Source organism: Ailuropoda melanoleuca, chromosome 10 (assembly GCF_002007445.2).
Source record: "Ailuropoda melanoleuca isolate Jingjing chromosome 10, ASM200744v2, whole genome shotgun sequence".
In the NCBI taxonomy this organism is placed as follows: domain Eukaryota; kingdom Metazoa; phylum Chordata; class Mammalia; order Carnivora; family Ursidae; genus Ailuropoda; species Ailuropoda melanoleuca.
In genome coordinates this window covers 94,735,396-94,762,703 of record NC_048227.1, presented here as the reverse complement: position 1 = coordinate 94,762,703, position 27,308 = coordinate 94,735,396, and the positions used below count along the sequence as shown (strand labels likewise).

The 27,308-nt window shown below is 41.5% G+C and overlaps 1 protein-coding gene across 1 annotated transcript in view; it reads right to left on the bottom strand.

Annotated features, from left to right (window-relative positions):
• LOC117804225 (monofunctional C1-tetrahydrofolate synthase, mitochondrial-like) overlaps window positions 1-27,308 on the bottom strand; it is a 114,689-nt gene that overhangs the window by 70,556 nt on the left and 16,825 nt on the right. The window contains exons 3-4 of the mRNA XM_034670790.1: window positions 5,778-5,917; window positions 4-163 (exon numbers count right to left, since the gene is read on the bottom strand). Coding sequence (XP_034526681.1) covers window positions 4-163; window positions 5,778-5,917 — 300 coding nt within the window. The remainder of the gene's footprint in view (window positions 1-3; window positions 164-5,777; window positions 5,918-27,308) is intronic.

Below are 27,308 nucleotides of genomic sequence, written 5' to 3'. Positions count from 1 at the left end.
AGTTTTCCAAGAGGCCACTACTGGCAGAGGACTCATTCACTGATTGACATTCAACTGCTAACCAATGGTTAACCGGATTTATATGGTTCTGCACAGAAGCCTTCAAGACACCTGCTCTTACCTCCTCCGTGTATTCTTTCTTCAGCGGGACACCAGCAGTTACCTGAGACAAGAAAAGGCAAAAATGAAGACAAAAACCCATTAAAATGCTTATTCTGATACTTGTTGTGTTTAACAGTAGACAGGTAGGTTGAATTTCTAGCAGCTTCATGGAAAATGCATCCGAATGAGCCCTACTGGATTGCAGTGTTTGCTTCTGTAGGGGCTGAAGGACTGCCTTTCTCCCGCCCTACCTCTTGCCTGCATGGCGGCACCCAATTCCAATCCCCTGCACGTCGCCACCCGGCAGATGCGGAACCCCTACTTCTGTTACTTGTCCCTAGTACCGGCTTCCATGGAAGCCAAATACATCCACAAGGCCATGGCAATGGTAGCAAGGGACGCTTAGATAGAGCAAATGCCTTTTACTTAAGTGTGCCCGGCAGGCTGGGCACGTTGAAAAGCCCAAATACTTGAGTGGGTTGGACAAGGGTAACTGGCTTGGAAACCAGCAACTTGCCAATGTGTTTGCCAATCTGGGGGCTTGTTTGTCTTATCTTTTAAAAAATAAAGGACGGGTAATTGGCATCATACTAGACACTGAAGCGACGAAGATTTATTTATTGCTACTGGGAATCTTGACCACTTTATCCTGTCCCTTTTTTTGTTGGAAAAAAAAAAATCTTACTCTGATAAAGATCTGAAGGAAAAACAAATCACGGTCACTTTTTGGAAAGGTGCATATAAAAGCACAAAATGTGCTTTTAAACCAACAACTGGCAGCCCTAGCTGAACATAACAGTCTTACTGGAAGCTTTTAAAAAACACTGATGTCTGGGCTCCACCCAGACCAATTTAACCAGGATTTCTGGGAGTGAGACCCAGGATCAGTAACATTGAAAACTCCTCAGGTGATTCTAATTTGAGCCAATATTGAGAACTTTCGTACTGGTGCCCATTACCCTAGCATGGAACTTATAATTCGAGTAAAACGTGACTTACACAAGGTATACCATCATTCTCAAAATTCTAAATGTTAAAGTAATTGCTATTACTTCCCCCTTTTGGGGGGCCTATTTCTCACAACAACTTGGGGGTAGCCAGGGCAGTTTAAAGATGAAGTGCTAAAACTGAGTAAGTAATATAATTTGTAATATTAATAGATTAAAGAAAAAAATCATATCATCTCAATAGACGAAGAAAGTTATTCAACATTTACTTAGAATAAAACCTTGGCAAAATAAGAATAGATTTCCTTAATTTGATAAAAAACATATACTACAAACCTACAGAAAAACTGTCGGTAGTGAAGAAGTATTAAACACATTCTCTTTCAGATCAGGATGAGAAAAGGAGGCCCACTGTTACCACCCCTAATACCGCACTGCCAGCTAAAAAGACCTGGTTAGTGACAAGATTAGAAAAGAAGAAACAGAACTGTCATTATCTTCAGACATGACCACCCACGTGGAACTCTCAAGTGTCTACAGGTAAATTAGTACAATTACTAAGATAATTTTAAAGTCACAGGGATGTAACTGGTGACTATAGTTAATAATACTGTATCATATTCTTGAAAGTTGCTGAGAGTAGATCTTTTTTTTTTAAAAGATTTTATTTATTTATTTGAGATAGAGAGTGAGCGCACAAACAGGGGGAGGGGCAGCGGGAGAGAGAGAAGCAGACTCCCTGCTAAGCAGGGAGCCTGATGCGGGCTCGATCCCAGGTCCCTGTGATCATGACCTGAGCCGAAAGCAGACGAACCACCAACCACCCAGGCGCCCCAAGAGTAGACCTTAAAAGCCCTCATTGCGTGAAAATTTTTGTAACTATGTATAGCGACAGATGTTAACTAGATTTGTGATCCTTTTGTAATGTATACAAATATCCAATCGTTCTGTTTTACACCTAAAACCAATATAAGGTTTTGTGTCAATTACACCTTAATTTAAGAAAGTCAGTGGATATAAAGGCAATATATAAGAACCCAGAAGTAACCTGTTAAACTATACAAAAATGTAAAGTACATAGTAACAAATCCATAAAAAGATGGAGAAACCCTTTGTGGATGAACTGTAAATCGTTATTAAAATATACTTAAAAAGCTCCATCAGTGAAGAGGCATCCCATCATCTTAGATGGCAACCTGTCAAATATCCCTAAGTTGATCTATTGATATAATGCCCTTCCAATAAAAATCCTGAAAAGATTTTTGATGGAACTTTATGAGCGAATTCTAAAATACATATGGCAGTCAAAACGACCAATACCAGGCCACACATGCATGAAGAAACAGAACACCCATAAAGGCCATCAGTGTAGCACAGACACAATTATACATACGTAGACCAGCAGAACCGAAGAGTTCCCAGAAAAAGACCTACATATGTATGGAGAACCAATTTATCACAAAGTAGGCCTAAAGATCAGACAGGAGGGACTATTTAAATAAACAGTACTAGGCCAATTGGTTATTAATATTAAAAAAAAAAAAAAGAAAAGGAGATCTGGTGATTGCACCATACATGAAAATCAGTAGCAATGGTGTGATGGTTAATTTTAGGTGTCAGCGTGTGCCACAGGGTAGCAGATAGTTGGTCACACATTATTCTGAGTGTTTCTGTGGGGTGGTTTTGGGTGAGAATAACATTTAAATTGGTGGACTCTGAGGAAAACTGATCCGTGTCCTGCCCTTCTGCCCCACCCACACCATGTGGGTGGTCTGTATCCAATCAGTTGAAGGCCCTAATAGAACAAAAAGATTCTGTGCAAGAAAAATTCTCTAGCAGACTGGCTTCAGAGTGGGACGGGAACTGGAATATAAGCCCTCCTAAATCTCCAGCCCACTGACCTACTCTGTAGATTCTGGACTTGTCAGCCTCCATAGGTGTGTGAGCCAATTCCTTATAATAAATCTTTTTGCATAAATACATATTGTATTGGCTCTTAATACAAGGTATTTAAAAATTAATTGTAAAGGGATATCACGATCCATAAGTATAACAATATTAGTTCTTGCATTGCAGCATGAATGGTCAGCACTTTGGAAGACAGGATACGAATATAAAATTATTGGGGCTAAAATGGGCAAGTTCAAGAGTGACAGGATTTTCCACTGCACAAATTATGGGAAAAAAAACCCAAGCTGAATAAACATAAAGAGGCCGCCATGGTTATTTGTGTAATGATATCCTAAGGAAGCAGAAATTATAATGGATCAAAAACATTACCACAGAGTTGTTTCAAGTAAGTAGGAAAGACACTGAGATGGACAATACAGAGCATAGGATTAAGCAGATGAATGTTCATTTATTATTTACTTGTTGAAAACATTTCCTGGATACAGACTCTGCCAGGCATTAGGGATACACACAGTAATAAGACACAGTCCCTGATCTCAAGGAACTCAGAGTAGAGAAGGGAAACACACATAGAGACAGCCATAAACCAATGTGATGCGGAAGGCTCTTCTGGAGCTCAGGAGAGGGATGCTAAGCTTTGCCAGACTTCCTGATCCTTGCCTTCTATCATCCTCCATCCAGATCTGAGCCTACCAACCACGAGCCCTGTTAGAATCACTGGGCTGGAACCATGACGTGAAGACGTACAAAAGAGTAAGGTCGGAGGGAAATGCAACCACTGAAAAACAAGTGCATCCATTAAGATGAACTAAAATTGGATTATAAATCACGTAGAGAATTTTTCTGGGACAGATAGGAGGGTATGGAAAAACACTTGACTGGCACTCAAAAGACCTCAAGTCTGGTTAGTCCCCTAAAAAGATGGAAGATACCAGGCAAATCATCGAATCCTTCTGTTAGCTTAGTCATTTCATCTTTAAAAGGATTGAGCCAGACTCAGACAATCTCTAAGCCCTTTCCAGTATCAGAGCCCTTGGATTTTATAATGTTCAGGGTGTAAAACAGTGAGGGAGAATTTCAAATGCATCTTTTGGAAGCAGAAATAGTTTTTTGAAAACAGAAACTGATATACAGATTCAAAATCTAGAGTTAAGGCATTGTAGCCACAAATGGTGTTTTGTTTTTTTTTTAAAGATTTTATTTATTTATTAGACAGAGATACAGACAGCCAGTGAGAGAGGGAACATAAGCAGGGGGAGTGGGAGAGGAAGAAGCAGGCTCATAGCAGAGGACCCTGATGTGGGGCTTGATCCCATAACGCTGGGATCACGCCCTGAGCCGAAGGCAGGCGCTTAACCGCTATGCCACCCAGGCGCCCCTACAAATGGTGTTTTGAACAAAATCAGAATTCTTTAGGATCTATTGCTTAATAATACACGTGGGTCAATCTTGCATTTGAATTAATGATGAAGTTTTAGGCTACAGTGAACTCCCAAAGTGTTTGGTACTACTAGTGGATTTGGGATTCAGAAAATGTTTACCCTTCATTAATGCTCAGCTCTGCCTGGTGGACAGAGAAGGGAATTTGGGTCTAAACCCCAGACTTCAGATCTGGCTCTCGGCAGGCCTGGTCACACTGCTCACATTCCCTCAACTGGTTGAACTTCAAATCCCTCCTCTGTAATATGGGATAAAACAAATGTCAGCCTCTCCTAGGACAAAGAATTGCTAAAATGATTATACAGTGCCCACCAGAGATGTATTTCATGATGGCAAAAATGTTGTTTGTTCCTGCTATGTAAAAATCATTGATTATGGGACTCCTTCTACATAGTACTGCCAATTAAGCGATCAGATTTGGCAGTTTGTCTAAAATAATAGTCTAAATGATAACAATACCCCAACTTAATTTATTTCAAAGATGAAGTGTGTTACTCAGTATAACACTTCTTATTCTCCCTTTGGAAAAAACCTAAAAATGAAAAAAGAAAAACATGACATCTTTTCTGTGGAAAGGAAAAAAATTTCTTTCAGATGTGTGTGAATTATGTATGTAAGACAGGTTAATATCAAAACTCTGTAAAAAAAAAAAAAAAGTTAAAATAGGGCATCTTTTCCAAGCAAAGCTCTTTCTGAAATAATCCATTGCTGGGGCGCCTGGGTGGCTCAGTGTTAAGTGTCTGCCCTCGGCTCAGGACGTGATCCCAGGGTCCTGGGATTGAGTCCCGCATTGGGCTCCCTGCTCTGCTGGGAGCCTGCTTCTTCCTCTCTCACTCCCCCTGCTTGTGTTCCTTCTCTCACTGACTATGTCTCTTTCTGTCAAATAAATAAATAAAATCTTAAAAAAAAAAAAAGGAAATAATCCAGTGCTATAACAGAGCTAGAAAGTGAAATCACAATAAGCAGAAAGAGAAGGAAAATAGTTCTAGATGAAATCCGATGAGACATAGCATCAGTGAACCAAAAAACCATCTGTACGAACACGGAAAAACCTCACCCACGAAAGCAATCACTCTAATACTTCTGTCCTCCCATCACCATGGGGTTAAAAAATGTTGACCTGAGTGTTAGATATAAATCTTAGGACTAAAAAGTGGTCCCATTATGCTTCTTTCCAAAATACTGCTTAGGAACGACTTTGTGTCACCATTTACTTGAATTTACCAAATGGTAAGTGCCTTATAATGGTGATTTGTAAAAAAGGAGACATATAAAAACACCGCAGCTATGGAGCAGGTCTGAAGATTTCAAATGTGAAATTCTGCTTTACCTTATTTTTAAAAATGTGTGTTTTGAGGAAGGAAGCAGGAGACTTACGCCTGGCCCGCCTCCATGCATCTTCAGAGCTCGCACCGTGGCCACCAGCACGACCGCGTTGGGCACCAAGCCAGACGCTCGGCATTTGATGTTGAAAAATTTCTCCATTCCAATATCAGCGCCAAAGCCCGCTTCAGTGACTGTGGAGAATCAAGGTGGAAACTTGCTATCATCTTCGTAAAACAGGAGCAAGTTTTGGCCATCGTCGGTATGACTCAGGGTCAAAGGACAGTTGAAATTCCCCACCACATCCAGGTTACTGCCCAGTATTACACCTTGTTCCTGTGCGATGGTAAACTGATTTCCCCATAGTCATAGAAAATGTTCCACTTCCCTACGTTCTCTAAAAAGGTGGCTCTCCACCCTGCTTTAGACCACCCTGCCTTGGATTCATTGCCAAGGCCAAGATATTTCTTCCAGTTTGGACACCCAAAGTAAAGCATTTCTTAACCACAGACAGGTTCCAGATTGTACCCAAGGATATTGCTAGCATGATTACCACAGAAGATCCCTCTTACTTTTTACAACATGCATAGAACCGTTTATTTAATGCCAAAATGTCATTTCTGTCGATTGACAAAATTCAAGTTCGTTGAGTGGCTTAAGAAGATTAATCATCAGGTTTGATAAGATAACACCTTTCTTCCATAAGCAAAGGTAAGCACAGACGACATTCATCTTTAGCCAATCCCTCCTCTGCCCCCAGATTGCTAGAAATGCCACTGTGGAGGTAGCTGAGAGAATACCTAACATTGCCTTCCCAGATACGACCATTGACTGGCATGCGGTCACCGGCAGCGTTTCCACCAGCACCAGCACCAGCAGGGGGCTTATGAGAAACACCGAATTTAGGTACCCTAGACCCAGTGAATAAGCATTTTAACAAGATCCCAGGCGAGATGAATGCCCATTAAAATTTGAGAAGCACTCTCTAGAAAAAGAATAATATAAATGTAATAGGAAGTAAACGTTTATGAAATATGCACTATATACTGACTGTTCAACCAAGGCCATAACTGATGGCAGAGACAGGAATTGGCAGTAAAAAAAATTACTAAGATAAAATAAAAACATTTAAAATGTGAATAAATGAAGAATTTGTTTTGACCAGTCACTGAATGTACACATTTTAACAAGAATTCAGAAAAATAAAATCATGAAGTGTCACATATAATTTCAAATTCTAAATACAACAACCCGTCATACTAATTCTTTATGGTTTCCTTTAAATACTTCATATGCTTGTATAATTTTTACAGAACAGGTAGAATTTTGTAGTTTGCTCCTTTACTTCAAACTTTTCAGAGTTCTCTCCCTGTACTACAAACTTTCAAAATTTATGATCTTAAGTGGCAGCTTATAATTTTGTTAAGTTGATGTATCAAGATTTACAAAATCGTTCCCCCTGTTATTAGACATTTGGATTGTTTCCAATATAAATAATGCTACAAAATATCTGTGCATATGAGATTTAACCTCTTTCAAATTATATTCTTGGAATAAATTCCCAAGGGTGAGAGCATGGTGCCAGGGGATGTAAAAAAATGTTTCCTTAAAAATATTCAATTTGGAATGAATTTAGCTATAAAGTCACTTTGTCCTTTATTTTATCTTCTTTGAATAAGTGATAGAGCAGAACGAGTTAAAGAAGTGAAAGACATTCCTTTTTACACACTATTTGGGACAATCCTAGTGATTTGATTAGTGGTGGTCAAAACCAGAGATCATGGATAGTAACAATCCCCATCTCGGTGGTAACCCCTGGTAAAACTAGTGATGACTTCAGCATGGTAGTGCTATAACGGCCCCCAGAAGAGGAATGTTCAGTTGATTTTGTCAAAGGTCATTACAGAGTGGGCTCCCAGTAGGGGAAAGGTGACCATCCTTCTGGTTAGTATTAGACCGGATCCAGACCGGACAGCTGTGCATATGAGCTGTCAACCGAACAGTGACAATCAACGAGTGAATGCTGGTGAGTTACTTAACCTATTTGAATCTCAATGTCCTCATTTGACTTGTTGGGGGAATGAAGCGAGATAGCCCATGTCAAGTACTCCATTACTGCTTTCTGGTGCATAGTGGGAGCTCACAAAAATGGTCCGCATCATTACCACCAAGAGAACAACTCTCCCACTTGCTAGAAATCATACTCAATTCTTAAACATTTGTTGAATTCCTGCTACGTCCAGGCATTTTGCTCAGGGTAAATGGCTCAGGATTAGGGTCCCTAATGTCAAGCACTCTGGGGAGCCGGGGGGAGAGACTGTCCGCTACTGGACTGGAGAGAAGAGGGGCGCAGTGCACAGGAAGGGATGGGTGTTACAGTGTAGGGTGGGAGAATGGGGATGATGGAGTCAGGCTCTGAGGGACAATAGGATTTCTCCAGGGAGAGAAGTAGGGAGTTGGGGGTGGAGGGAGGGAGGTTAGGGGGAGTGAAAGGATTCGTAGGTAAAGGAGAGAGCAAGAGCAGAAATCAGCTTGGGAAGATGACGAGAAATGATCCATAATGACCTCAACCAACACGACCTGTTCTCTGGTCTGATCAGCTCTGAGGAGCAGGGATTCCAGTAAGAAAGGGGTGTGTGTGTGCATTTTCAAGGCCGTTATATTGGAAAAACTGCTCAGTGTTGCTCTATAGTTGGAAGTAGATGACTGCAGGTAGCGTTTGATCAGGTCTTTCCAGTTGGACGCCTGTTTCCACTTGAAGCTCCCGTATCAGACTAAGCTCCACGAGGAAAGAGGTCATGTCTGTTTGAGAGACTGACAGTGCAAGGCATACAGTAGGCACTGGATGAATGTGTACATCTCTCAAACAAACAAAAAGGGAGCAGGAGGATAGCAAAGTTTTCTAACACTTGGTCACAACTATATTAATAGCACAGTTCATTTACAATCATTTCATTCCCCGGAAAAGCTGCAAGCTCAAATTCACTTCAAAAAGCATCTCTTCTCTTAAACTTCTCCTTAAACTTCATCGTGTGGTCGCCATGCTCTCCAACCTTCCAACAGCTCATTATTGCTTCAAGGAAAACATCCAAGTTCCTTACCATAAAAACTAAGGCCACCCCGATGTAACCTCAAGCACACGTCTATGTCCATGTTCACTCTGCCTGAAATTTTGTGCTCTGCTAATATCAAGCTTCCTGCAGAGCCTGCACATACTATGTTGGTCATCTCTGACCCTCCTCCAGATGCGAACAACTGGAACGTTCCTCTCTCCCACCACTCTTCTTTAACTTAAAGTCCAAGCCTTGGCTCGGATGCTCCAGAAACTTGCCCCGATCCTCTCGGGAGAGCTGGCTGGCCCTTCTGCCCCTCCTGGCCCTCTGGTTTGCTCCTTCACCGAGCCCACACCTATCTCTGCATGCGGCATCCCGACTAGACTTACGTGGCACCTCTCACATAAGGGACAGGAACCATGTCCTACTCATCTTTGTATGTCCAGTACCTGTCACGGTACCTGGTGCACACAAATGAAATCATTATCAGAGATGTGAAGAAATGAGTGGAGTGGGATTCAGAGCCAGTGGTGATCGAGTCAAGCCATCGTTCAGTGGAGACAGGAAGACACAAAAAATAAAATTAAACAATTAAGAATGTTCTTATATCTCTCTATCATGCTTCTTTTCCCCCTTACAATAGCAAAACAGGTTTAATAAAGGGTATAAATGTCATATCTGATAAAGGTATGACCATTGCAAATGTCTCCACGGGCCAGCTAAGCTTAATTTCATATTTGAAGAGACAAATTGAAAAAAAAAAGGAAAAAAGTAGCAAGAAAGAGAACTGCAGCTGGGGAAGGAAACAGGATACAGTAATAAAGGTCCAGGGGCTGTGGCTTCCACATGCAAAGGAAATATGGAGGCAAATAATGTGCAGAAAACAGAAGAAAGTGCCAGATTCTCACACTTTGCTGGCTGTTCTGAAACTCGGCATGGAATCACTCCTATGTTATTTGTTTTCGAGTATCGGGCTGCTAAGGAAAACCGAGTGTGGAAACGGTGTGCTGGCACACAGTCACTAACCACACCAGTAAGCACCAGTGCATAAGGCGACACCCACACGGAGCGGCCTGGAAACGGCCAGCGCGCAGTGCCATGTATCTGTGTCTTGCGCGGCAGTGGGTCTTGACGTGAGCAGGGGACAAGCCACTCTCACTGCCAGCTTCTAGCTCCCAGAAACTTCCTGGGAATTGGCAACAGAGCAACCTGTAAGTTAAGCGCTCCTTGTGACCTGCAATAAGCAATTTAGTCAGTTACCCTCTTTGCTGCTATTGATAAATTTTAAAAGATGTACATGCTAAAAGATTACTTGATGTTGATTTTAATAGACACCTGCTCTTGAGTCATGAAGCAAGGAGACTTACTATGACTTTGCATTCTTGAAAAGCACGTCATGGAGCCTTGTGAAAGCTGCATATTTAAAAAGGCTCACAAGAAAACGTTCGTGCGTGCCACAACAATTATTTGTCTTGGCAATCTCTTTTGGGGGGGGGTGGAGGTCACAGCCATTCACCCTACAACCTGACGGAAAACAGGAAACTGACTGATGTCTTCTGAGTAAGCACAGAGGCTGTTAGGTCGTGATTTGGTAGCAAGGCTTGATTCAAACTTTATAACCCATCATCTGTTCAGAAAGGAAGTGTCAGGGGGTCTGCGTTGGGAAGGGACTAGCTGTTTGGACAAAAACTGTGAGCACTTTTGCAGGAAACAGAGCTCAGGGTTCAGGTGGAGAGTCAAAACCAATACTGCACAACCAGGCACCTGCTTTCCGTGCTGCTTGGTGAGGGTGCCCTGAGTGACACTGGACAAACTGAACAGAAACAACAATAAAACACGAATGGCAGGTACATATCGTGTCTGTGAAATTCTTCGATGAGGCAGAGAGATGATTTTTCTATGTCAAATTATCCCAGCATGTGTCCAATCTGCAGTGCACAATGCACTGAAGATTTTCATCACGATGAGGACGCAGATAACCAATCAGCTAACTTACCAAGAAAAAAAAAAGGCATTTACATCACCATCTCATAGAGGGGGACCTAAAAATTATGGGTTCACCAAAAGTTCTAGAGCTCTGAGGCAACTAACTTCCTCGGGGCTCCTAGGCTCCTGGCCAGTTGCCTTCCTGAGATGGTGTCCCGGGTCCCTTGGATGCTCGGCTCAGAGCTCTCCTCTGCACTACATGCTTTCTGCCAGTTGGCATTCTATTTAAAAGCACTTTTAATTAAACACATGCATCTCAGCATTAAGGAAAAACCTCCATTTTTTCTCATCTAACAATTACCGAACCTCTATTATGTTGCCAGGCTCTCCAGCAGTCATGTATGTACTCCTGTCTTCATTTACGGAGGAAACGGTACATTTTTAACATGACAAACATCAGAAATATGAATCACCTCATTACAAAGGAACATCTTTCTGACTTTTCCCCATTTTACTTTTTCTTGCTTAAATTCCCTCTGGTATTCTACAATTTTTATTTATTTACCAGTACCTAGTAAATTTGAATTAAGTCTGTTTCACATTTACTTCTTTTTAAACAAAAATTTTTTTATTTAAATTCAATTTAGTGAACATATACTGCGTTGTTAGTTTCAGGGGTAGCACACTGGCTTCTGCATGGTCCATGCTTTGGTCCAGTTACTGAACCCACTGCTATGGAATCACAAACCTTAAGGACAGATCAGTGGCTCTCTAATGGGGACTGATTCTGCGTCCCCCACCCCCCAGGGGACATCTGGCAATGTCTGCAGTCATTTTTGGTTGTTGTAATTGGCATCTAGTAAGTAGAGGCCACAGATGTTGCCAAATGTCCTACAATGCACAGTATCCTCACCAACCCCCCCCAAAACCCCCCAAACTAGAATTATACCAAAATAACAGAGGTTGACACTGCTGTGGTTCAAGAATGACGAAGGAGCCTTATGCTTTCTAGATATTCTTCCTGAGAATGTTACAAATGCATTAGATGCCAGAATAAAAAATTATATAAAATTGTTATGCTAACGATACCCTTATATACCATTAAGTTCCTGAAATAGGATAATGACAGTAAAGTTTCTGCGTGTTCACCACACCATGGCAGTTCCCAGTGATGAAAAGTAGCGAGTGCCTCACTGGGGGATGCTGCACTCACCTCATGAGAAAGAAGGGAAGGATGGGAGGAAACAAATCAATATGGAACAACACAGGTGGGAGCAGTGGTCAGTCCTCCTGCCAAGAAGAAACATATACGGCGGGGAAAGCTATTCTAATTAGAGACTGGGCATGGGGAGAGCGCAGAACCAACATTCACTAAGCACTGCCTGTGTGCCAGGCGACGTACTAGACGCCACCTGTCTTGTTTCACTCTTCAGCACCTGCGAGGGACCTTTACCTGCCAAGACAGCTTGTAAGGCTACGGCTAAACCATTCTTCCCAAGCTCACACTGCTATGAGGGATGGAGCTCGGGTTGAAACTTAGGCCCATCTGACTGCAGTCTACGCCAGTGTCCCTGCCCTGCCGTCTAGGCCACGAGCCAACTAATCATGCAGCTTTTCTCCAGCTGAACTGCTTGGTAGGTTGTGCTTCCATGGAAAATCCTGACACCTTGTACTTCAATATTTTGGTATAGGAACTGTAGCTCTGAATTCTTTTCCTGAACTCTGATAGGTGTGTTCAGACTTGTTTTCTAATTGCAACATGGATCTGCTGTGATAACATCTGGAGTCTTCTTCATTATAATATGCATTTTTTCTTTCTTCTTTTATTATTATGTTCAGCCAGCATCATTAGTTTTTGATGCAGTGTTCAACGATTCATTAGTTGTTTATAATACCCAGTGCCCATCACCACACGTACCCTCCTTAATACCCATCACCTGGTTACCCCGTCCCCCCACACCCCTCCCTTCTGTAACCCTCAGTTTGGTTCCCAAAGTCCAGAGTCTCTCATGGTTTGTCTCCCTCTCTGATTTCTTCCCATCAAGCTTTCCCTCCCTTCCCCTGTGGTCCTCCGCACTATTCCTTATGTTCCACATATGAGTGAAACCATAAGGCAATTGTCTTTCTCTGCCTGACTTATTTCACTAGCAAAATCTCCTCCAGTTCCACCTATGTTAATGTAAATGGTGGGTAGTCATCCTTTCTGATGGCTGAGTAATATTCCATTGTATATACGTACATCTTTATTTCTTTTTTAAACTAAATTCATAAATTTGTTTTCTCTCTTGGAGCAAATAATCTAGGGATTATGAATCACAATCCTCTTCTTTCTTCTTGGTCTATGTGCCAAGAGGGTCAAGTCCTGGGCAGCAGCGAGGAGTATATGGGGGAACAAGGAAGGAGCTCCCAGAGACAAAGTGCCCCGGACCAGTTCCACTGGGCTTGGCACCCAACGCAGCAATGGGTCACAGGCAGAGAACACTCGCTCAGCCACCTGGCCTCCCGAGAACCCAATAGTCACCTTCCACCAGGGGAGTGAGACCTCTAGACTTGACTTCCCAGGCTCCTCCAGCCAGGCATCTGCCTTCCCATGACTGGTTGGTGAAATGAACAACGCCCACTCTCTCGCACGCTCCTGTTCACTACGTTATGCGGTGGGAGAAAAGGCAACAACTGCTTTAGATCTGAGATCTGAGATTCTCATGTTTGTTTTTACCTTGGGGAAACCCCTCCTTGGCTCTGAGACAAAGTTAAACTGAGGCACCAAGATCATTTTTCCCCTGAGTTTCTGGCTATTTGATATGCCTGATTTGGTCCTGAGATTTGCTAACAGAATTTCCACCTGCTGGGTAATTAAGGGGCCCTTGATTCTATGTGTCCTCAGAAGATCAAAACTTTCAGATTTCATAGCCCATTTATAATGGCAGTAATTTTTTTCTCTATGATACATGCAAAAACATAGGTATCAAATATATGACATACTGAGTTCCCCATTACTTTTGGACATGAACTTGACTTTACGGACTGTGAGAGGGCTCATGGAAGAACGAGCCCTTGCAATCCACTTGGCTCAAAAGGGGTTGAGATAAGAAATATGTCTGTGCAGGGCCGATTCTGCTAACTGAAACCTTGAAAGAATTTCCTCCAGACAGAGGGAGGAATGAAACCGTAGCTTCTCAGCACTTTGTTTTCTTGAGACAAATCAGAAATAAAAATAAAACCTCTGTACAGGAGGAAGCAAGGAATATGCTGGACTAGACTTCATTCTGAAGCACCGTGGGTTCCCTGCACAGCGCTGAAGGAAGTGGAACCTGGAGTCTTCAAACCGACTCTTTCTGCCCTATGTGAGCACGTCTATCCAGCTGAAGCTGTCTGCAGATAAACTCAGCGAAGGCTCCAAAGTCACAGAAGCACACGAACTCTGAACTTGAGCTTGAGGTAGCCTTAGAGCATTTTAGTTCTTTTTTTTCAGTGACTAGAAGGAGACTAATTCAACCAGGATGAATCACTAATGATAAGGGAAGCTTAGCATTATTACTGTTGCTGGAAAAAAAAAGTAAACTTGACGTCAAACATATTAATTTCGAGGGGCGCCTGGGTGGCACAGCGGTTAAGCGTCTGCCTTCGGCTCAGGGCGTGATCCTGGCGTTATGGGATCGAGCCCCACATCAGGCTCCTCTGCTATGAGCCTGCTTCTTCCTCTCCCACTCCCCCTGCTTGTGTTCCCTCTCTCGCTGGCTGTCTCTATCTCTGTCGAATAAATAAATAAAATCTTTTAAAAAAATATTAATTTTGAGGATCCAACTCATCTTAAGTCTCTGAAATTTTGCAAAAAATCAAATCCTTTCTGCTCTTTTTGATTCGTCTATTTAATCTATGTTCCTCTTTGGTTTTATTAAATGTCAAATTTCCCTAAGAATATGTAGAACCGACCGGGCACATATTAGGAGACCCACGTAAAGAAATCAGTAAGAAAACAATATTCATACTAGCCTGAGCCTTTCCACGTACACTTTTTGTGATGGCAATGCTTGTGTATGTATGAGGGAATTTTGGTAGTAGTATAGAATGCATGAGAAAGCTATTGAGGATGTATCTGGGGAAAGGAAAGAAAAAGATAAGCAAAGTATAAAAAGGACATAGATCGGGGCGCCTGGGTGACACAGCGGTTGGGCGTCTACCTTCGGCTCAGGGCATGATCCCGGCGTTATGGGATCGAGCCCCACATCAGGCTTTTCTGCAGTGAGCCTGCTTTTTCCTCTCCCACTCCCCCTGCTTGTGTTCCCTCTCTCGCTGGCTGTCTCTATCTCTGTTGAATAAATAAATAAAATCTTAAAAAAAAAAAAAAAGGACATAGATCAACTTGAACCATACGTTTTCGGTAATGACAAAAAAAACTTTGAAAATACCAGTAATGCCACTTAGATGCGCTTTGGTGTCAGGACCCAGAATTTCCTTCCTCTGGAGTTAATTAGTTATAGACATTGGTTCCCATTATTTGAAACCATCATTAATCATCCTATTTCATAAAATAATTTTGACCAAAGTGAAATTTAATTTTGGGAAAAAAATGTTAAAGATGAAAATTAAATTACTCATGTTATTTTTACCTCCCTTATAAAAATCCAACTGAATTAAATTCATGAATCCATTATCCAAATAGTTCCCATCTTCTTGTTGCAATCATGAGCATTTGGACAATGTCATTGCCATGACCAGGGTTTTAACCCTTCTGTTTTTAGCAAACAATGGCATCCCAGAGTTCTGGCTAGAGGCCTGGAATTTTGGATGATTGCATGGGGGCAGAGCTGTTTTCTTGCTGCTCCCAAGAACTGGACACAAGGAAAATAACTCGAAAGAGAGGCCAATTCGGAAAGGCTTTGCTCCTAACGTGTCACCCTACAATAATTAAAAGATGAAATAGAACATTTTTCATGGAGCATTTTATGAAAACAAACCCAAGGAGGAAAAACGTAAAGATGTCAAAAGAGAAATATATTTTATCTAAAAGGTTCCCAGGAAAAAAACAACATAAAAAAACCTGTAATAGCTTTTTCTGCAGTAGAAGAAACCCAGCAAGTGAAACTATGATTACTAAGCTTGAGAACAAATGAAATACATCAACATTCCTAGTACAGCAACTTCTAATAGAAGAAACTAAGACAGAAGAAAACATTTTATTTTATTTATTTTTTAAAGATTATTTATTTACTTGAGAGACAGAGAGAGAATGAGAGAGAGAGCATGAGAGGGGGGATGGTCAGAGGGAGAAGCAGACTCCCTGCTGAGTGGGGAGCCCAATGTGGGACTTGATCCTGGGACGCCAGGATCACGACCTGAGCCGAAGGCAGCTGCTTAACCAACTGAGCCACCCAGGCGCCCGAGAAGAAAAACATTTTAAACTCGAAAGTGGAAGATACTATAATGTATCTAACAAGCAGGCAGAGCAGGGATTATCCAAACAGAAGGCAGACGCCCATTAGCGGGTCACAAAAATCAATGTACTGTGTTGCACCCAGAATTAAAAAGAGAAAAACAAACAGTACAGGAAATAGTAGGATACATCACACATAAGACATGATTCAACTTTTGTGTACATGCACGTGTACATGCATTTGAGATAAAAAATATACTTCATGCTTTGAGTTTTGGTCAAAACATCTAAGGGTCACTGGCCCAGACTACTTTCCAAGTTTCTTATCTAAGAAAGGAGGAGGCAGACCTGCTGCTTTTACAGTCATATCTAGTCCTACTGGATTCCTGCAAGATCAATGTCATGATTACTCAGGCCTGGCTCCATTCTGCACAGGGTTGGTGCAAACAGCACAGGGAGCTCACAAGGAACAATGATCCCAAGCTCAGGGTTATCTCGCATTATCTTTATATTCAAGGTCACAGATGTTCCTGTCACAGACTCTGAGGCTCTATGGCTGGGCGTGGAGGCAGGAATGGTCTGCATGGTCCTGCTTTCCACGTTTCCTTCGGTAGGTGTGACACGGACAGGAGTGTAAGAGAAGACCCCGCCCCACCCTGCCCCGTGCCCGTCCAACAGGACTGGACCTTGAAAGGATCCGATTTTAAGACAAAAAATGAGAACACACTGAAAAGACCAGTAATTCATATTTACATGTGTAAAGAGCTCCAAGTCAAGAAAATAACCTTGAAAAGGAGGCATGCGCATATTTTCTTTGGCTTATTTTCAATATAGCCTTTTTCTGTTTAAAAAATGGATATATTATTAGTGATACATTATTGGCAAATTTGATGTGAAGAAAAAAAACGAATCAGGCACATTTAACTGTTTTCACTAGCATCAATGTTCCTGGCTATCCCTCTACTGTTGACAGAGGAAAGATACCCTTGAGATGTCTAGTAACATTTTCTAGGGAAAAGGTAACAAATAATTAGGAATAATTCTAATGTTCCCACCTCCTGACCTCTATGCTATCCCTAAGCCCCAAAGGAGCTGAAACTACAGTTTGCCTTACTTCTCATTTTGTATAAACAAAGAGCGAACCCTCAATTTGCCACCTCTTTCTCCTCTGCTTCTCTTTGGTATGTCCCCACCCCGACCTTTTATCTAAAAGTGGGTCTGACTTGGGTAAAGCTGCAGATTAAAATAGGATTATTTGTATTATACAGGAAATGCTAAGTGTATAGAAATATTATTACTATACTGGCAAGAGGTAAGCATTAACACAAGGCTTTATTATGCCCACGTAGCTTGTAAATTTCTGAGATGGGTCTGCAGAGTAGCAAGTGGTGGCCCTCACAAGGACAGGGGTCACTACTTACATGCCTTTATCTCCAGCATAATGGGTATCATGCTCTATAGATACTTTTGTATCCTGATCTTTTCAGTGAACCTAGTATGGAGCATTTCCCCAAGATACTAACATCTGCTGGGTAATATTTTATTATATGGTATTCCATTATAATGGAAGGAGTCATGATTTATAAAACTGGGCTTAACTTTTGGCCATGGTCTAAACTCTTCTTCAAAAATGATCTGTGATGTACTTAAGAATGAAAGTGAGCCAGTCTGTTTGGTTGACTTAGAAGATAATCCTAAGCATGGTTGTGTAGAGAAGCCAAAGTCTGCTCTCCTCCACTTTGTCTGGCTACCCAGCAGGTACTGTCAAAAAGTTAGCGGAGATGGTGACATGGGTGATGTGGCATTAACTCAATTATGTGTTTGGAAAACCTCTGGAACTATGTCATGCTGACAGTGAGTGGGTTATCAACTCACCTTTTTATTCGAAGGAAACCACGGAGAATCAGAAAATGTCTTAGGAGAATCAGAAAATGTCTTAGCTTCTCGTGTAGCTAAGTATGGCTTAGCTGTACTTAAGTGTGACTAAGGAGATTAATTAACAGAAGTGTTGGGTGTAACTTCCAGGAAGGCTCCTAAAAAGGGGGTGTGCCTTTCTTCCATCTTCCTGTTGGCTGGGATACAGATGTGATGGCCGGGGCTCGTGCAACCACCTTGGACTACTAGGCAGCATAAAGCCCCTGACGATTGAGGAGCTGCCATTCCAGCCTAGACTGGATTTCTTTTATGTGAGAGAGAAATAAACTTATATTTGCTTCAGGTCCCTTTCTTTTACTGTTGCTGTTATTTGTGGGTAAACCTAATCTTAACTGATGCGTTCGTGAAAACAAAGCCTGTTCGGAAACATTAAAGCATTTTTCATTTCTATCATTTCAGTTTGCACATTATTTCGACATTACACAGTGTTTTCTTTCTGTGCACAATAGTAACTCTGGGACTGAAGTCAAGGTGACATTTCTAATTTAGAAAAGATGTGAGATTTGCTTAAAGTTTTGCTGATGAAAGAGCTGAAATTTTAGAGGCTGAGATGTGCCCACAAATGCCCCAAAGCTATGCGATGCAAAGTAAGTGTTCGAAGAGGGTCTGATCACAAGGTCCAGAATGAAGGCAGGAAAGCGGGCACAAGTACGTATGCCAGGATGCCGAAGCACAGGATATATGCGTGAACTCCGAAGGGTTTCCTACTCATCTGACTCCAAGTACGGTTCTTGCTCTCAATGCTACCTCCTTTGTGTGTGTTATGTGCTAAACAAAGAAATGCTTTTTGGAGGCAAAAAACTGTTTTTGTAGTTGTTTTGAATATTTTTAGAAGTTACATCATTAAATTATTGCCTAACTCTAAAAAGTAATAACAATCCACACTCAACCAAAGCATTCATGCAATTTTATAAAACAAACAAAAAGGGACTAAACAAGACGGGGGGAAATCAAGAGAAGGTACTCAGATTGTTGGTGTTTGACACTCAGAATGTTCGTGTGCCTCAACACTTGAATATATGGACATTTAAAAAAAAGATTTTATTTATTCATTTGAGAGAGAGAGAGCACGAGCAGGGTGGAGGGGCAGAGGGAGAGGGAGAAGCAGATTCCCGCTGAGCAGGGAGCCTGGCGCACGCTCAATCCCAGAACCCAGGGATCATGACCTGAGCTGAAGGCAGACGCTTAACCGACTGAGACACCCAGACACACCGAAAATATGGAAAATTTTCTAAGAACCTTATTCATTGGAACAGGACTGTATATCTCAGTGTGGAATAAGGAGCACTTCATGGACGAATAAGCCATCCTTGCTGCCCCTGGAAAGCAGAGCACGCAGCCTCGGTTTCTCCCTGTTCAGTGTGCAGAAGGGAGCTTCTCCACCTGGCTGGCCCGGCCTGACGACGTCAGGTATCGGCATCCATCCATCACTTCTGCTAGAAAGTTAACGTAAAGCCCTGACCCTCTAACAGTGGGCTTAGGTGGACTAAGGCTGGATGACCATCAACATCCAGATTTAGCTCAAAAAAAAGCTAAATACTTGACCACATTCTAATGAGGACTGACAATCAGAGGCTCTGGTCTCGGCCTCTGTCCTAAATTACAGACTCACATTTCCTCCCCGCCCCTCCCCCTCAATGCATAACTAACAAACATTAAAGTTTTGCCACAAATGCCTATTTTCCTTTTACAAAGAAGGTAAACAGCATAGAGAGAGAGCTGAGGTCCCCTGTGCCTGGGTCCCCAGTTGAGCTCCCCGCCCCGAGTGGGAAACTCTTACCAACCTGGTGCTTACCCAGGTCGTGCATTCCTACTTATACATACACACAGAGGCATAAACACATATAGTGCTATTTTTGTGTCTTAAGAACGTGTTAGACTGTACTTAAAATCCTACACCCTGCTTTTTCACTCGACGTTGTATTTCTGAGACCTTGTGTTGTGGGAATGCACAGATAGTCTTGTGGGTCTTACAGCACCCACATTTTTACCTGCTGACAGTCCTTTCTTAGGGAGGGAGCGCCCTCGGATAGGGCTCCTGCCCTACCCCCCCTCACTATTGTACTTCAGGAAGGTGGAATGACTTATGTGAGGGAGGCAGGGGTGGAAAGAAATACCAACTTCATGGGAAATACCAGCAACAGTAACTCTACAATATCATTCTGGAAACGCTCATAGATTAGAAACTGTACTAATGCTTCTCCATGATTTGTAAGGATGCTGAAAATCTACGTCCAGTCTGTCTTCTCTGTGATATCTCTGGGCTACTGAACTACTGGTGATTCCGTGAACACATCACCTTCTGCCCTCTCTGTCCTGCTTTATTGGTTTACATCTTAACCGTTCTTCATGGCTTGTCTCAAAAGCCATCTTCTCAAGCTTCTTAGTGGAAAGACTGTTTAAAAATTGTCAATTTATCTCCAGTATTAATTGCAAGCACAGCATTTCAGATTAGCATTTATTCCCCTCCAAAATGACCTCATTTGACCATGAGATTTATCGCCCCACACGTCTTCTACTCCAGGTACACCATCTCCAGAATCTATCAACATAGTCCCATCTACGATCATTGGCTTGTTCTGTGAGAATGCCTTTCTCCCTAACTCTGCATGTCAAATTACTTTGGATTTTTCAAGCCAACTTTTCCTGTTTTAAAAATTATGTAACTAACACACCCTAATTATAAAAGTTTCAAGAATACCAGAAAAACAAAGTATAAAGTAAAAATCACCATGACCCCATTTCCTACAGAGAAATAAAAGCGATCATCTATATCTTTATTTATTTTAAAGATTTCACTCATTTATTTTTGAGAGAGAGAGAGAGAGCGCACCAGCAGGGGGGAGAGGCAGAAGGAGAGGGAGAAGCAGAATCCTGATGAGCAGGGAGCCCGCATTGGGGTTGGATCCTAGGACCCTGGGATCATGACCCAAGCTGAAGGCAGATGCTTAACCAATTGAGCCACCCAGGCGCCACTACATCTTTTTAAAAAGATGCCCCCGACATGGGGCTCAAACTCATGACCCCAAGATCAAGAGTCACACACTCCACTGACTGAATCAGCCAGGCGCACTTGCTATACATTTTCTATACCTTTTCATTGCATATACAGTACAGATACTCATTGCAAAATTTTTAAAAATGAGATATAAAATAGTTATGTAACTTTGTTTCTTTTACTGTATATATCATGAACATCTTTTCATGTTTCATATAAATCTATTCTTAATAACCTTGGTGTTACACCAATAATATTAAACTTTTTTTGTTTTTATCTTGAAGTTTTTTTTTTTTTTAAGATTTGCTTTATTTACTTGACAGAGAGTGAGAGAATGGCAGGTAGAGGGAGAGGGGGAAGCAGACTCCCCACTGAGCAGGGAGCCCAATGTGGGGCTCAATCCCAGGACCCTGGGATCATGACCTGAGCTGAAGACAGATGCTTAACCTACTGAGCCACCCAGGCGCCCCTATCTTGAAGTTTTAAGTTTTTAATTTTCATATTAAAATTTTTATCTATTTTTATTCTGAATATATTGTGATACAGGACTCTGAAACTTGTGGGTTTTTAAAAAGATTTATTTATTTGAGAGAGAGGGAGCCTGACTCTGGGCTTGATGCCACAACCCTGAGCATCATGAGCTGAGCTGAAACCAAGAGCTGGACACTTAACCGACAGAGCCACATAGGCACCCCTGAGGTTTGTGTTCTAAAATTAATAGCCAAATGTCCAAGCATCATTTAATCGTTAATCCATCCATTAGCCACCAATTTGAATGTCATCTTTATGGAATCACTAATTTCTACATATAATGGAGTAAGTCTATTTAGGGAGACTCTATTTGGTATCATTTCTTTGTCTCCCTCTATCATTGTGACAGCATTACCCCGTTTTGATATCAAGAGTTAGGTAGGTCAACCATCATTCATTACTCTTTTTTAATTTTTTGTCTATGCTCATGAATTTATTTTGGTAGAATTTAGACACATGTTGTTATTAATTTAACCATGAAGTTCATCTTCCTGCATAGCTTTTATGGTAACTATGTCATATAGTGTAGCACGGCGTTGAATAGTACAGGTTAGTACGGCATGGTATACCATAGTAATTTTATATATTAGTTTGACAGAGGAATGATGATTGTTCGGGATGGATTACTCCCATCCAAGAACATGGGACATGTCGCCTCACTACGACTCAGGTCCTGCTCTGTGTCTTTCAATAAAATTTCATAGATTTTTTTTCCCTCCATGTTCACTTCTTGTTACATTTACTTCTAAGTATTTAATGATTTGGGGGATGCATATAAAAGGGGTATTTTCCCACATTATACTATCTTTTTATTGATGACCTAAAGGGAAATTATTGGCTTTTACTTATTTACATTGCATCCAACTCATCAGCCAAAACTTTTATTATTTAAAATAAATTTCTTCAATTTTCTAGTGATAGAATCATACTGTATGTAAATAAAAGAACATTAGTCTCCTCTATTTCAATTTTTAAAAATTTTGTTAATGTTCTTGCTTTGTTGCACTGGCTAGGACTCCCACAATAATGAAGAGTAACAGCAGTGATCCACATGCTTGTCATGTTTCTGAATACGCCAGGTACGCCTTTAGCACGTCACCGTTTAGCATGAGGCTGATCATGAACTTCTGTTTTACAATTCTATTTAAACTGTTCCACTGCATTGTCTTTATTATTCCACTGAGATGCTGCTTTCATCCCTAAAGTTACTTCTTTACTCTGCTTTTCTCCCTCCCTCCCTCTTTCTTCCCTCCAACTTGGAGCTTTAACTCAGGACCTGAGATGGAGCTGAGATCAAGAGTCAGACACCCAACTGACTGAGCCACTCAGGTATCCCTTTTCTGCTTTATTTTGAACATGATACTCAAACACTTTGTAACCAACCATGATTCTTTTAAATCTTGGGTAGTTTTTTATTTTTTATTATTTCTTTTTTAAAAGATTTTATTTATTTATGTGACAGAGAGACAGCCAGCGAGAGAGGGAACACAGCAGGGGGAGTGGGAGAGAAAGAAGCAGGCTCCTAGCGGAGGAGCCCGATGTGGGACTCGATCCCGGAACGCCGAGATCACGCCCTGAGCCGAAGGCAGACGCTTAACAACTGCGCTACCCAGGCGCCCCCTTGGGTAGTTTTTTAAAATCGGTATTACTTGTATCAAAGTATTAATAGATAGGGACACCTGGGCGGTTCAGTCGGTTAAGCGTCTGCCTTCGGCTCGGGTCATGATCCTGGGGTCCTGGGATCGAGTCCTGTGTTGGGTTCCCTGCTCAGCAGATAGCCTGCTTCTCCCTCTCCCCTCCCCACTTTTGCTCTCTCTCTCTCCCTCTCTCTAGTTCTATCAAATAAATAAAATCTTTAAAAAAAAAACATAAAAGAACCCCCAAAGTATTAATAGATAAAACAACATTTATGGTTGAACCTGGTAGGAGAGGAGGGTTTTTAGAAAACACTAATAATTAATTTTTCTTTCTCTGCCCCCCAGAAGATGTAAAGAGGTCCACAAAAGGCTCCACTGTTCCTTAACAGTTACCAGTTTCCTAATATTCCTTGCCAGAAATTCTATTGCTTTCTTCGAGTAAGAACAGTATAATATTGTAATTATACCAAACACTGCTAAGAGTTTAAAACAACCTCATGGAATTACAATTTTCTAAACTACAATTTACCTATTAGGTAAGGGTAATTTGACTCTCTTTAGGCTGAAAGTTCTCAGCTAAGATAGGATAAAATAACAGTCACACAATGGAAATTTAGAAGTCATTCACTGCACACTGGATCTTAATAACCTCCTTAAAAAGCCTATGCATTTTGTGAATTTCAAACCTCAAGTTTAATCTCTGGATCACATTTTAAAATCATTTTATGTTGACTTTCACAGTTCTAATCTCTGTAAAACATGTCTTGACAAGGATCTATTTTACCTCCACATTTTACGATGGTAAGCACAATTACATTAGGAAGAGTATTTAGAATATGCATAAATCTTAACTACGGATGGGCTAGATATCTCATTGAAAATAAACTGACATTCCGTAAATGTAAGTGGTTGAGGTTAGGGTAGACATTCCTAAAGTTCAAAACTTTTTTTCAAAACATTCCCCAATTTTTTTTACTCTTTTTATTTAATTGCTCTTCAATTTATTTAAATGCTGCTTCAACAAACTACCTGGCAAATATGCCCATATTCACCATTAAAAGCATAGTGGATATTCACACACATTTACCAGCAGGTAAGTCATTCAGTCAACTCATTATAATAATTTTCTATTCAAAAAACACCTAGTACTCACTAGGAGATCTGCACAAGCCCTCTGATGTCGTCAGTGACCTTTGAGGAAGCAGTAAGACACAGTGGGAAGAACAAAGGCTCTGGGGCCAAAAACCGAGGTTCAAATCCCTGATCCCCATTACACTACCTGTCTGCCTTCAGACAAACTACGAATTCACACTGATGTTCCTGTTTCCGCACCTGTAACATGGAGGTTGTCCTGGTAACTATCTCCTAGGGTGATTATAAAACACATAAACATATATAACACGTAAAAGCCCCCAGGAGGGCGCCCAGCACACAGCAGGTCCTCAAGAAAGGTAAACTCTTGTCCCTAGGAGTAAACACTTATCCATGCCAGGAACTGTCCCATGTACTTTAGATGCATGGTTTTCCCTGGCTTCACAGATGAAAGAACAGAGGAGTGGAAAGGTTGTCAGTACCCAACAGAGGGGTACTACCGGGCGGGGGGGGGGTGTCTGTCTGGTGGTCTGTAAGTGGGAGGAGCTGTGGATGGGGCCAGGATGCTGGGCATCTTGCAACATGCATAGTAGTTCCAACAAAGATTTGTCCCCTGCCCACAGGATCGTCCCTCCAGACACTCTTGTAGTTGAAAAACCTGCTTATAATTACAGGAGACTAGAACCTTCCCCCTAGTTTCTTTCACATAGAAATGTAGTATTTTTTCAAACTATCAATATATACCCATTTTTCTAGGAATGCAAACAACACTGAACACTGAAGAAAGGCTAGCCTTAACTTTGCCACGAGCTGTGTACTTTTTCAGAAGATCATGTCACCAATGACAATAACCACTTGTGACATCTGAGTGGCCAACAACACCTAATCCTTCTGCATTCATGCCTGCCCCGTGCACTCGGTCTTACACGTGCGTGCAAACACGTGACCACTCAGAACAGTTTCTAATGTAGTTGAAGTGTTGATGACAAAGTTACGGACTGTTCCTTGCCTGCCTCTGTAAGTTCTTGGATTGGGAAGACATTTGATGACTCTTTACAGAGAAGCCAGGGATACAGCTGAACAGACGGGGCGCTCCCACAAAGGGATGGCACGGGAAGGAGCGGCTGGGAGGAGAGCCCGGAGAGGCTGTTTAGAAAAGAGCTTTAATGAAGAGGAGAGAAGCCCCGCCTGATAAGGCTAAGAGCTGAGCAGGATGAAGCTCAGAACCAACCGTCAGAGCATCGGAGAGAACAGACTAACTAATAAGAGAGTACATGGTGGGGAACGGTGAGGGTGGGCACAGCGGAAAGAGGAGAAACATTTGGAGAATGGCTTTTTTTCAGAAGCGTGTTGGGCCTATAGACTTTACAAGGTCTACATAAATAGATAAAAGTGAGTAACTCATCTCAATAGGATTACAACCATCCTTTACATGGAAGCCCCCATAGAAGAAGGAAAGTATTAGAACAAAATGTGAAATATCTATCTGTATGGACTATACTGGATATGACTTGAATTCTCCTCTTATGAAAAGCTTCTGACTTTTCTATAATGATTAGAGTATTACTTCAACAAACAAAAGGTATTTGTTTTATATTACATATATATGGGATGTTCCCAGGATATTTATATTTCCCCTAGGTGAAATTCTTACCCATATGCACCGGGAAATTAAAGCAAGAGTATTGGACCTATCGACTCTGCAAGATGGCTAAAAGTAGCATATACAACATGACTTTGCTACTCTATTTTTTCAAATCGCAAAATGATTTGCATCCTGCCTCTCTCCCCTTGGCAGTGATGGTCCTTCCCAAATAAGAAGCCGAATCCTTCATGTTTTGATTAGCATCCCTTTTGGCACCGGAGTATATTTGAGATGTTAAATATGCCAGTTGAATTTCAGACCATATGTTTTTAATTTTAATGTTTAATGCCACTGCAAAGACTCTCTGCACAGTTTCTCAACAATTTTCGAGTTTAAGTTTCTTGAACTCTTTTGCATTCCAGAGTAGTGCAAGGCTTAGGCAAGACAGAGAGATGTGCTGGAATGATAGTGTGCACCTGTGATCTGCTGGGCTCCAGGGCATCTGGCTTTCTCGCTGGTAACCACAAAGCATTTCAAACAAGGCCTTCGAGAAGGATTTCCCTAGCCCGAAAGGAGGGTATTTGAAGCAAAGCAATTCCCTTAGATCTCTTAGATCCTGTGTGGATGGTCCTGGATGCCTTTGTGTGAGAAGGGATACAAGCAATAGTGTTTCCCATTGGCACAACTCAAATCCCTCTGAGTGTCTTATGAGTTTCATCAAGTGTACTCATACAGCTATTCTTCACTTGAAAAATGAATTAGTATTTGTGTAGAGTTATCTAAAAAGTAAAGATCCTTGGCATCTTAAGGTGGTAATAGTAGCTGATGTCCACTGTTCCGTGTGGGGTGAGCCCGTACTTTTCCCAGCATGACTGCATGTCATTCACAGAACAAGCCTTGTGATAGGTATGGGAGAAACTGTGATTTGGAGAGGTTAAGTGACCTACCCAAGGACATGTCCAGGACACGGCAGAGGACAATTCAAAGCTAGGCAGCTGGATTAATGTTTTAGTTTTCTTTGGATATTTATCGGAAAGATATATGCACCCTAGGTTTACTGCAGCACTATTTACAATAGCAAAGATAATGGAAGCAACTCAAGTGTCCATCGACAGATGAACGGGTAAAGAAAAGGTGGTATATATACAAGGCAGTATCACTCAGCCATAAAAAAGAATGAAATCGTGCATCTGCAACAACATGGATGGACCTAGAGGGTATCATGCTAAGTGAAATAAGTCAGACATCGACAAATACCATATGATTTCACTCATAAGTGGAATTTAAGAAATAAAACAAACAAAGGGAAAAAAACACAAAGAAACAGACTCTTAACTATAGAGAATAAACCAGCGGTTACCAGAGGGAAGGTGGGTTGGGGGGTGGGTGAGATAGTTGATAAGGGATTAAGAAGGGCACTTATCGTGATGAGCACGGAGCAAAGTACAGAATTG